At 40.9% G+C, this 13,438-nt stretch overlaps 1 protein-coding gene across 1 annotated transcript in view; it reads right to left on the bottom strand.

Moving 5' to 3' along the window:
* Nucleotides 1-2,279: 2,279 nt before the first annotated feature.
* The window catches only part of LOC134340607 (acid-sensing ion channel 2-like), a 475,200-nt gene continuing 464,041 nt past the window's right edge, over nt 2,280-13,438 (bottom strand). The window contains exon 2 of the mRNA XM_063038047.1: nt 2,280-2,677. Within this exon, the coding sequence (XP_062894117.1) occupies nt 2,648-2,677 (30 nt within the window). The 3' untranslated portion in view covers nt 2,280-2,647. The remainder of the gene's footprint in view (nt 2,678-13,438) is intronic.

The raw sequence follows: 13,438 nt of genomic DNA on the forward strand, positions 1-13,438 counted from the left end.
ACAATACATTACAATAGGGAGCCAATCAACCAAATGATGCCTTCCACAGTATCAGCAAAGGCTGGAGAATTGTTCATAACAGGAAAGGACATTTCAGTGACACAGTTTACTATCATGTCACCATCATTCTATCCAGAAGCTACTATCTTCTGATTTTACACCGGTAACATTAAGTGATATATGCATGATGCTGGAGAACTTTATATACAAACATAATGCTGAGTTAAGTGATTTTTAAATATGAATACAGCTGCATTTTATGCTTTAGTACAAATGAACAAATATGTTTTTTTTAATCCTTACACTTTATTAAAAAAAGCTATTCTGTGCATAGTGCAGGATGTGGTTAGATGGCTGAGTTGCTTCTTTCCTGCAGAGTGCAATTATGGTAATCGTGAAGACATCCCTGAAGCAAACAGAAAGGTAATAGCTGTGAAGCTGCACATACTGAGTACAAAAATGTTCTGGAAGTTCCGACACAAATAATAATGCCAAGTCTAGTGAGATAATTCTGTAATTATTCCCATTCCCTCCCATAATATTCATCTACAATGTAAAGAAACACAGCAGAGTAGGTTTGGGCAATAATTATTCCTACGCGATGGTTCATTTGCAACAATCACCACTGAAAAGAACTCTTTTGCATTATTCTCTGACTCACCAAAAAGCAATTCTCCCAGCTGCATTATGGAACTGTATTCTTGCTTAATATCTTCATGTTATTCCTGATAGTCTTATATATCTGCATTAGAGTGGAGGCCCTACCTTCCCCTATCAGCCATTAAATCATTTATCCAAGTATCCATGTAATGGTATGGCATATTACTGCTACACTTTTTATAATGCATTTATGCAGATTCTTAAAGAATTTAAAAGTTTAATGCAAAATTTTGAAAAGATTTGAGAAGATACAAACTGATTTACTTCCAATATGAAGATACTAAAAACAAATATTGGGATATGTACAAGTACAAAGGGTGAGGGTAGAAAAATAATTTCATATAGCTCCATAGTTACCTATGGAAAACTTCGTCTGATATATCTACTGAAATTATTTAATTTAAGGAAATTAGAGGAAAAACTAAAAAGTAAGATAGAGTAAGAACAAAGTGAAACCATGTACTGTAGTTTATGTACATAGTCAATAAGCACTGTGGAGCAAATGACACCTTTCTGTGATGCAATTTGCTGCTCAACAGGCTTGGGCAAGAACAGGTGGAGGCTCTAAATAAGTCTCTAGTCAGATATTTTTTCTTCTTCTTTGTCTATTACTACATAGCTAGTGTGTTGATAATGGATCCAGGATTAGTGGTATGTTCTTCATGTGAGATGTGGGAACTCTGGGAGACCTCCAGTCTCCCTGAAAACTACATCTGCAAGAAGTGCATTGAGCAGGAGCTCCTTAGAGACTGTGCTAAGGAACTGGAGCTGCATGTGGATGACCTTCGGTTCATACAGGAGAATGAAGAGGTGATAGATAAGAGCTATAGGGAGGTAGTCACCCCAAAGTCCCCAGAGGGCAGGTACCTGGTGACTGTCAAGACAGGGAAGGGAAATGCACAGCCAGTGGCAGAGTACAGTAATAAGTATAGCACTTTAAATACGGTTGTGGGGTGGGTGGGGTGGTCAGCTGCGACCAGACCTCTAGCACTGAGTCTGGCTCTGTGGCTCAGAAGGAAAGAGGAAGATATAGAGTGCAGTAGTAATAAGGTATTTTATAGTTAGAGGACAGACAGGAGACTCTGTGAACATGAAAGAGATGTCCAGATTATATGACACCAGAAGCCCAGAATGAACCAAGAGACCTGCAATCTGCTGACACCCAGATCAGTGGTGTACAGGTCTGGTGACGAAGTAAAGTACTAGCGATCCAGGTACAACCTCCAGAAAGTTATCTCAAATGCAAAGTGACAATTCCGGACCAAACTGGAATCATAGAAAGATGCACGATTGCTGTGGCAGGCCTTGTGTTGCCTCCTACAGAGTAAAAACAAAGTTCAAGTTCAAAGCAAAAGTAAATTTATTATCAAAGTACATATATGTTACCATACACAACTCTGAGATTCATTTTCTTGCGGGCATACAAAATAAATTCCAAACTATAATAGAATCAATGAAAGACCGCACCCAACAGGATGGGCACACAACCAGTGTGCAAAAGGCAACAAACTGTGCAAATACAAAATGAAAAACAACAATAATAATAAATAAATCAGCAGCAAATATCGAGAACATAAGATGAAGAGTCATTGAAAGTGAGTCCAGAGGATGTGGGAAAAGTTCAGTGTTGGGGGGGAAGTGAATTTATCCCCTCTGGTTCAAGAGCCTGATGGTTGAGGGGTAATAATTGTTCCTGAACCTGGTGGTGTGAGCCCTGAGGCTCCTGTGCCTTCTTCCAGATAGTAGCAATGAGAATAGAGCATGTCCTGGGTGGTAGGGGTCCCTGAAGATGGATGCTGCTTTCCTGCGACAATGTTCCATTTAGATGTGCTCAGTGGTGGGGAGGGCTTTACCAATGATGGACTGTGCCATATCCATTAGCTTTTATAGGATTTTCCATTCCAGGTCATTGGTGTTTCCATACCAGGCTGTGATGCAGCCAGTTAATGTACTCTCCACCACACATCTATACAAGTTTGTCCAAGCTTTAGATGTCACGCTGAATCTTCACAAACTTCTAAGGAAGTCAGAAAAAGAATCAGAATCAGAATCAAGTTTAATATCATTGCTATATGTCGTAAAATTTGTTAACTTAGCAGCAGCAGTAAAATGCAATACATGATAATATAGAAAAAATAAGCAAATCTATTACAGTAAATATATATATTAAAAAAGTTTAAATAAAAAATAGTGCAAAAATATAATATAAAAAAGTGAGGTAGTGTTCATGGAGACTGAAGCACCAAATGTATTTTTTTCCACAGATGCTGCCTGGCCTCCAGCATTTTGTGTATGTTGTTTCATGGGTTTAATGTCCATTTAGGAATCGGATGGCAGAGGGGATGAATCTATTCCTGAATCACTGAGTGTGTGCCTTCAGGCTTCTGTACCTTCTTCTGATGGCTAACAGTGAGAAGACAGCATGTTCTGGGTGACCAGGGCCTTAATAATGGACACCTCCTTTCTGAGTCACAGCTCTTTGAAGATGTCTTGGATACTACGGAGGCTAGCACCCAAGATGGAGCTGACTAATTTTACAACTTTCTGTAGCTTCTTTCGATCCTGTACAGTAGCCCCCCCCCCCCCCCACATTTAGGTGTTTTAGGTAACAAACTGACAAGTTGTGTGGGTATGCCCCAAGTGCGGAGAGAGAAAGAGATTGAAGCAGGTCAACAGTTCACTGACTTTAATGGCAACTCTTGCAAAATTTAGACCATAAGCCCAAAAGATATAGGAGCTGAATTAAGCCATTGAGTCATTGAATTAAGCTCAATGAGTCATTTCATCAGGGCTGATCCAATTTTCCACTCAACCCCAATCTCCTGTCATGCCCTGACCAATCAAGAATCTATCAACCTCTGCCTTAAATATACATAAAGATGGCCTCCACAGCTGTCTGTGGCAAAGAATTCCACTTCCACGATTTGCTGGCTAAAGAAATTCCTCCTCATCTCTGTTCTAAAAGGATGCCCCTCTACTCTGAGGCTGTGTCCTCTGATCTTAGATTTCCCACCATAGGAAACATCCTCTCCATATCCACTCTATCAAAACTTACATCATTCAATAGGTTTCAATGAAGTCACCCCTTATTCTTCTGAATTCCAGTGAATATAGGAGGAGAGCCATCAAATGCTCTTCATATGACAAACCATTCAATCCTGGAATCATTTTTGTGAACCTCCTTTGAACCCTCTCCAGTTTCAGCACATCCTTTCTATGATAAGGGGCCCAGAACTGCTCACAATACTCTAAATGAGGCCTCACCAGTGCTTTATAAAGTTTCAACATTACATCCTTGCTTTTATAGTCTAGTCCTTTTGAAATTAATGCTAACATTGTAGTTGCCTTCCTTACCACAGGCTCAACCTGCAAATTAACCTTTAGGGAATCCTGCACAACGACTCCCAAATCAAATTGCACCTCATATTTATGTATTTTCTCTCCATTTAGAAAATAGTCAACCCTTACATTTCTTCTCCCAAAATGCATGGCCATACACTTTCCAACACTGTATTTCATCTGTCATTTCTTTGCTCATTCTCCTAATCTTCTGTAGCTTCTCTACTTCCTCAAAACTACCTGCCCCTCCCACTATCTTCATAATGTTTACAAACTTTGCAACAAGGCTATCAATTCCATCATCCAAGTCATTGACCTAGAACATAAAAAGAATCGGTCCTAACACAGACCCCTGTGGAACACCACTAGTCACTGGCAGCCAGCCAGAGAAGGCTCTCTTGCTAATCAGCCACTGCTTTATCCATTGTAGAATTTTCCCTGTAATACCATGGGCTCGTAGCTTGTTAAGCAGCCTCGTGAGTGGCACCTTGTCAAAGGCCTTCTGAAAATCCAAGTACACAACATCAACCAATTCTCCTTTGTCTATCCTGCTTGTTATTTCTTCAAAGAATTCCAACAGATGTGTTAGGCAAGATTTTTCCTTGAGGAAACCATGCCGACTACGGCCTGTTTTATCATGTGTCTCCAAGTACCCTGAGACCTCATCCTTAATAATCGACTCCAACATCTTCCCAACCCCTTTTGAAGAAAAAGAAAAAATAATAATAAATGGCAGGCCATGAACTAAGACTCTCAAACTGAAAGTTATTGCCAACACAACAGTGCAAGCAATGATTGCCAAATCTGTTCCGCAACCCACCTGCACAGGTGCATAGACCCCACAGCAGGGTCCATGGTTGTGATAATATAGCTTTTTAGAGCAGCTTCTGGTTGAGCCCACTAGGCAAAAGGCTACTCTGGATTAGGTGTTGAGTAATGGACTGGATTTGATTACTGAGCTTAAGGTAAAGGAACCCAGAAGAGACAGTGATCTTAATATGATGGAATTCATCCTACAATTTGAGAGGAAGAAGCTAAAGTCAAATGCATCAGTATTACAGTGGAGTAAAGGGAATTACAGAGACATGCCAAAGTTGAATGGAAGGAGACACTCGCAGGAATGACAGCAGAGCAGCAGTGGCTGGGGTTTCTGGGAGCAATTTGGAAAGCGCAGGATAGATACATTCCAAAGAAGAAGTATTCTTAAGGCAGCATGATGCAACTGTGGCTGACAAGGGAAGTCAAAGGCAACATAAAAGCAAAAGAGAGGGCATATAATAGAGCAAAAATTAGCGTGAAGTTAGAGGATTGGGAGGCTTTTAAAAGCCAACAGAAGGCAACTAAAAATACCATAAGGAGGAAAAGATGAACTATGAAGGTAAAGTAGCTAATAATATCAAGGAGGATACCAAAAGTTTTTTCAGATATAAAAAGAATAAAAGAGAGGCGAGAGAAGATATCGGACCGCTGGAAAATTATGCTGGAGAGGTTGTAATGAGGGACAAAGAAATGGCGGATGAACTGAATAGGTATCTTGCATCAGTCTTCAGTGTGGAAGACACTAACAGTATGCTATAAGTTCAAGAATGTCAGGGGGTGGAAGTGAGTGCAGTTGCTATTATTAGGGATAAGGTGCTTGTGAAGCTGAAAGTCCTCTAGGTAGATAAGTCACCTGGACCAGATGGACTACACCTCAGGTTTCTGAAAGAGGCAGCTGAAGAGATTGTGGATGTTGTGATTGATACTGAGGGATAGTGCAGAGTCACACTCCAGGATGCCAGCACACAGGATATTCACCTGAACTTTATTGATAATACTGCTTGTACAGTATGTGAACTCCTCCCATGTGGGAGTGGCTAACTGAGTAGCATAGGAGTAGCAATATTAACTACCACAACATCTCCCCTTCTTGGGAAAAAAGGAAAACTAGGTATGTACTTTTTGTCCACAGAACTACATTGAAATTATAATCACTGAAATTGAGCAACTCAGTTTTCACTTTACACATAACATGTAACTTGAGCTCCTTACATAAACATAAAAAAGAATTGCCAACATTATAACTGTCTTTCTTTTTATTTTTAACGGTCTCTCACTGTACTTGTTTTCCTCCTTATTTTCACCAATTCCTTTTTTTTAAGAACAGTCTCATTTTGTGAAATGTTTTCAACATTAGAACTCTTTTTTAAAAATTTGCCGTGGAGGGTCTGGGAATTCTGTGGGACAGTAAGGTTCAACATGATATCATGCATTTTTCTGCATGCTTCACATTGCTTTACATAATCTCCCAGCTGTGTGCTCAGACCAGATGAAGTGACATTTTTCAATATCCTTGGTGGATTTGACTGATGATTTTGGCATGTGTAGAAGCAGGAATGGTGTGTCTAGAACCCTTTAGCAGCAAACCATCAAGAATGGTGAGTGTGTCTTTTTCAAGCCAGTATGGTCTGAGTTTGTGAGCTCTTATTGGAACAGCTGGCCATCCATGCTCACAGTGTTGCATGACCTTGCTGCAGATTTGGTCCTTTTTCAACTCAGTGTGAATTTCAAACAAGAGAAAATCTACAGATACTGGAAATCCAAGCAACACACACATACAATGTTGGAGGAACTCAGCAGACCAGGTAGCATCTATGGAAAAGAGTACAGTTGACATTTCAGGCCAAGACCCTCCAGTAAGACCTGATGAACAAAAACAGTCCTACTGTAAATTCTTTCTTGTTGGGAATATCCATTGGTCTGTAGCACTAATTCCTCAGTGATCAACCAGTTCTGATACCATGTTGTGTTCGTTATTGAGAAATGGTGCACAGCACACCAGAACGCCAGTATGCAGGATATTCAACTGAACTTTATTGATAATGCTACTCGTACAGTATGTGAACTCGTCCCATGTGGGAGAGGCTAACTGAGTGGCACAGGAGGAGCACTATTACCTACCACTACAAGATACTAGGATAGATAGAGGATTGGCTGATTAACAGACTGGGAGTAGAAGGAGGCTTTTCTGGTTAGTTGCTGGTGACTAGTGTTTGGTGTTCTGCAAGGGTCTGTGTTGGCACTGATTCTTTTTACCTTATATGCCTATGATTTGGATGATGGAATTGATGACTTTGTGGCCAAGTTAGCATATGATAGGAAGATAGGTGGAGGGGTAAGTAGTGTTGAGGAAGCAGGGAGGCTGCAGAAGGATTTAGACAGATTAGGAGAATGGACAAAGAAGTGGCAGATGGAATACAGTGTCGGAAAGTGTGTGGTCATGCACTTTGGGAGAAGGAATAAAAGTGTAGACTATTTTCTAAGTGGATAGAAAATGTTAAAATCTGAGGTGCAAAGGGACTTAAAAGTCCTCATGCAGGATTCCCTAAAGGTTGACTTGCAGGTTGAGTCGGTGGTGAGGAAGGCAAATGCAATGTTAGCCTTTATTTTGAGTGGACTAGAATATAAAAGCAAGGATGTAATGCTGAGGCTTTAGAAGGCACTGGTGAGGCCTCACTTGGAGTATTGTCAGCAGTTTTGGGCCCCTTATCTAAGAGGGGTTGTGTTGACATTGGAGAAGGTTCAGAGAGGTTCACGAGAATGATTCCAGGAATGAAAGGGTTAACATGTGAAGATTGTTTAATGGCTCTGGGCCTGTACTTGCTGGAGTTTAGAAGAATGAGGAGAGATCTCTTTGAAACCTATCAAATATTGAAAGGTCCAGACAGAATGGATGTGGAGAGGGTGTTTCTTATTGTGGAGGAGTTTCTGACCAGAGGGTACCATTTCAGAATAGAGGGATGTCCATTTAGAACAGAGATGAGGAGGAAGTTCATAAGCCAGAAGGTGGTAAATCTGTGGAATTCATTATCACAGACAGCTGTGGAGGCCAAGTCATTGGGCTTATTTAAAGTGGAGATTGGTGGGTTCTTGATTAGTCAAGGGTGTCAAAGGTTCCAGGAAGAAGGCAGGAGAATGGGGTTGAGAAGGATAATAAATCAACCATGATGAATTAGTGGAGCTGGCCCATAATTTTGTCTCTTCTGCCTCCCTCCCTTCTTACAGAATGGAGTGATATTTGCAATGGCCTAGTTCTGTTTCAATGTCTTATGGTCTAAGTTTTATGATTCCATGTCTCAAAATTGGACTGCACACTTAGAGTAACTCATTCCGTGCACATTATCCACAATTTAATTGTTGTAATAGTGCATAGCACACGCTGAAGACTAAATATTCATAGAACGAAGCAGGGTGATGTTTAATTAACACCCATATGTTGAAACAATCCTCTCAGCATTTCCTGATCTACACCAATGTACAGTATGTACATAGTTTACTTTTACAACTTGGTTGGACTTCCAAGTTACATTCTGCAAAAACCACAGGGCAAACAGGTAGCAAACATGAAGAAATCTGCAGATGCTGGAAATTCAAGTCAGGACGAAGGGTCTCGGCCCAAAACGTCGACTGTACTTCTTCCTGTGGATGCTGCCTGGCCTGCTGCGTTCCACCAGGAGTTTGTGCGTGTTGGGCAAACAGGTAGGACCGGTTTCTGTTGAGGTATTCTTAAACCTCTTTGAAATAGTTGAATGTCCCCAATGACAGTTGGAAGTTCTGCTCAAAAGAAGGAGTATTTGGATGGTACTGAGAATCTCATCTTCCTGCACTGGGAGAACAGAGAACCTGTAAGAATATGGTGGAAGGAGTGCACCACCTCATAAATCACCCATCGGACATCCCTTGCTGCATACATGGAAGAGTTCATGACTCCCCCTTCTTTCTCATCAGTTACCTTAGAACCCAACAATATTAGTGAAAGCTAGTTATCTTTGATCTTGAGAGATTCTAATAACAGACCAAACTGCTGTAATCAGGCAGAAAATGCTGCATACTGCAGATGACAGTTAGGCCTATTATGCTGAAAATTCTATATTCTTTTGAAGAAGTTTTATCAGGTGTTTGTTTCCATGCCACCGATAATTATGAACGAGCAATCTGCAAAATAGCCATGAATAAGCCTGTTCAACCGTAAGATGCACTAGAAGTTGCCCTGCATATTGCTTTTACAACAATATGACATACACAACATGAATTATATTTTGATCTGCTAATTTTATTACTGGACATGTACCAGAGAGGTGATTTTGAACAAAAAGTAAAATGCTGGAAATCTGAAATGAAAACAGAAATTGCTACTCAGCAGGTCAAGTACTATCTAGCAGACCTGGCAATGGTAAAGGTCCATATCTGAAATGACGGCCTATATGACAGTTCAATAAGCTTTGCATTGCAGTATTACTGCTCAGTAAAGTTTGCTCTATATTCTCACATTTTATCATTCTATTATCACTTTGCCTGCTGTAATATTCAATAACCTTTGTAAGAATTGACTTCCGTCCAGTTGCACTCACCCCCATCATTGCAAAGTGATTTGAGAGACTGGTTCTATCACATCTGAAATCCTGTCTGCCCACTACCCTGGACCCCCATCAATTTGCCTATCGGACCAACAGGTCAACAGAGGATGCCATCTCCACGGCACTTCACTCTGCCCTGACTCACCTGGACAACGCCAACTCTTACTTCAGAATGCTGTTCAGTGACTTTAGTTTGGCATTCAATACTGTGATCCCCTCCAAGCTGATCGCCAAACTTCACCAGCTTGGTATCAGCTCATCCCTCTGCAATTGGACCTTGGACTTTCTGACTAACAGACCCCAATCAGTTAAGTTAGACATCTCTCCTCCTCCACTATCACCCTGAACACCGGCATGTCTCAGGGCTGTATGCTGAGCCCTCTTCTGTACTCCCTTTTCACCTATGACTGCGTTCCTGTACATGGTTCTAACTCCATAATCAAGTTCGCAGACAACACCACGGTGGTTGGCCCGATCAGAGCGGATGATGAGACAGCCTACAGGGACAAGGTCCAGCACCTGGCCGCATGGTGTGCTGACAAAAACCTGGCCCTTAACACCCAGAAGACCAAGGAGATCATTGTGGACTTCAGGCATGCTAGGAGCCACAATCATGTCCCCATCTACATCAACGGAGCTGTAGTGGAGCGTGTATCAAGCTTCAAATTCCTTGGTGTCCACATTTCCGAGGATCTCAGCTGGTCCCTGAACTCCTCCATCCTGATCAAAAAGGCGCAACAGTGCCTTTATTTCCTGCGCAGCATCAAGAAAGCTCACCTCTGTCCCAGGATACTGACAGACTTTTACCGCTGTACCATTGAGAGCATACTCACCAACTGCATCTCAGTGTGGTTCTGGCAATTGTCTCGTATCGGACCGCAAAGCACTCCAGCATATGGTGAAAACTGCCCAGTGGATTATCGGCACCCGATTGCCCACCATTGAGAATATCTATCGTAAACGCTGCCTGCGCAGGGTGAAAAGCATTATCAAGGATGCATCTCACCCTAACCATGGACTTTTTAACTCTCTTCCCATCCGGTAGGCGCTACAGAAGCCTCCGCTCCTGCACCAGCAGGCACAAGAAGAGCTTCTTCCCTGAGGCTGTGACACTGCTGAACCTCACATCACAGCGCTAAGCAGAATTACACCCATATTGTACTGTCTCAGTACTTTTATATTTATGTGCTGTAGCACTTACTTTTTATTCAAAGTTATTTTGTAAATAACACTAGTCTTTGCATTTCTGGTCAGATGATAACTGCATTTCATTGGCTTTGTATCTGTACAATAAAGTTGAATCTAATCTAATCTAAAATCTAAAAAATTAATCTGGGTACAACATTTCACAACAATGAAGTTCAACAAGGACACCTGTTTATTTATTTTCCAAAATGCAAAACAGAAGGCAACATTTAAGTAAACTGTGGGTGTGCTCATGGCTCTGTGAGATATTACTGGAATTACGTTGTTGCAGAGGATACCACAGTCTCACCATATACAACACTTACATTACTTAAGTAATTGGAGAATGAACAGCTCCCTAAAGATTACTACATAATGACAAATTAAACACAGTTAAATATTATAAGGAGATGATATTCTTATTTGCAAATTGATTTGACTGGCCATGAATTATAATTTCATATTTTGCCTATCTAAATGAAGAGTGCATGCGTTAGTTATTTCACAATGGCTAAGAATGCTGGGTATGGAGTTAATTTCCAAAATATACTATTTTGCACCCAGATATTATTTTTGTATTTGTTCCTTAATTATCCTAAATTTGTGCAAAGTATCTGGAAAAATTTCTAGTTCAGGAAATTGTATTCCTCAATGAATGATGCAGTACTCATCTGATTAACATAAAACATCATCTCACACTTTAATACCATAGCAAAGCTATCGACAAAAATAAAATAGGAAGTGCTTTTCTAGACCTGTTTGCTATCCCTTAAATCAGGAGCTAGTAAAAGCCAGTTAAAATCTGGACACAAGACCACAACTTTAAATTAAATTTACAATATTTATAGATTTTTGTGAAAAAGAAATACTTCCATGATTTTCAAATTTATATTTGCATATGTAAATTAGCTAAGTTACTATTATAGTTGTATTGTCATAGTTTGTACTTAGAAAGCTGTTTTAGAACATAGAAATCTACAGCATATTACAGGCCCTTCGGCCAACAATGTTGTGCTGACCATGTAACCTACTCTAGAATCTGCCTAGAATTTCCCTAGCATGTAGCCCTCTATTTTTCTGAGCTCTGTGTACCTATTTAAGAGGCTCTTACATGACTCTATTGTATCAGCTTCCACTACCGCTGCCGGCAGTGCATTCCACACACCTACCACTCTCTGCGCAAAAAGCTTACCCCTGACATCCCCTCGATACCTACTTCCAAGCACCTTAAAACTATGTCCCCTCGTGTTAGTCATTTCAGCCCTGGAAAAAAGCATCTGGCTATTGACACGATCAATGCCCCTCATTATTTTATACACCTTGATCAAGTCACCTCTCATCCTCCGTTGATCCAAGGAAAAAAGGCCAAGTTCACTCAACCATGTTTCATACTGCTAAATTGGTATGGGTACTCACACACTGTTTCTTTATATTTGACTTCCACAATGGATCTGTGAGCGAATCTTGTTTGCTATAATTGGAATGCTATCAGCACCATGAGTACTCGCAAAAATAATTAATAACATTTTAAAAATATTTTGGTGTAAACAGTTCCAAAATTTTAGGCAGAAATACTTGCCCTAAATACTGGTAGTGGTGGATGGCAGAATGCCATAGGTGTAATCATTGCTTCCACATAGCTTTGGGGTTTGATCTTCACATTGAGTGCTACCTGTGAGGAATTTGCATATTCTCCTTTTGATGACATAGAGACATGGCTATCCATCGCTATTTCGGATGCAGCGCTGCAGCTCGATAGCTTCACAGTAAAGACAAGGTAGTTCAGTCTTTCAAAAGCAGAGGAGGTGAAGTAGGCCTTTTAATTAACTCATCATGATGCACAGACGTGGCTGTTCTACTTCAGTCCCGCTCACTCGACCTGGAACAGTCAGCGGATCAGAAATAATATCATCTCCACACTGGCACACATCAAGGATACATGTTTAGCCCTTGCTTTACTCTCTCTACACCGACAACTGTGTGACTCGGTACAGCTCAGACACCATCTATAAATTTGCTGATGACACAACTTTTGTTGACAGAATTTCAGATGGTGATGAGGTGGTGTACTGGAGCGAGATAGATCAGCTGGTTGAATGGAGTCATAATAACAACCTTGCACTTAAGTCGAGGGAACGCACAACGTGCAATCATCAAGGGATCGGAAATGGAAAAGGTGGTCAGTTTCAAGTTCCTGGTTGTCAGCCTCTCTGAGGATCTATCCTGGGTGGAACATACTGATACAATTGCAAAGAAGGCACAACAGTGGCTGTATTTCATTCAGAGTTTGAGGACACCAAAGAGACTCGCACATGTCTACAGATGTACCATGGAGGGCATTCTAACTGGCTTCATCACTGTCTGGTATGGAAGGGCTACTGCACAGGATATGAAAAAGCTGCAGAAAGTTGCCAACTCGGCCAGCTCTATTGTGGGCACACGCCTCCCCGGCATCCGGGATGCTTTCAAAGGCGATACTTCAAAAAGGCAGCATCCATCATTAAGGACCCTCATCACCCAGGACATGACCTTTCTCATTGCTACCATCAAGGAGGAGGTACAAGAGCCTGAAGACACACGCTCAATATTTTAAGAACAGTTTCTTCCCCTCTGCCATCAGTTCTGAGTGGACATCAACACTTCCTCACTAGTTTTCCCTCTCTCTTTGCACTACTTATTTAATTTATTTTATATATACTTATTATTGTAATTCATAGTTTTATTACTATGTATTGCAATGTACTGCTGCTGCAAACAACAAATTTCACAACATTAAACCTGAATCTGATTCTTCCAATTGGTTTTGTTTCTTCTCACACCCGAAAGATGTGCTGGTATGTTAATCAGCTTACTATAGC

The sequence above is a fragment of the Mobula hypostoma genome, chromosome X1, assembly GCF_963921235.1.
Source record: "Mobula hypostoma chromosome X1, sMobHyp1.1, whole genome shotgun sequence".
Classification (NCBI taxonomy): domain Eukaryota; kingdom Metazoa; phylum Chordata; class Chondrichthyes; order Myliobatiformes; family Myliobatidae; genus Mobula; species Mobula hypostoma.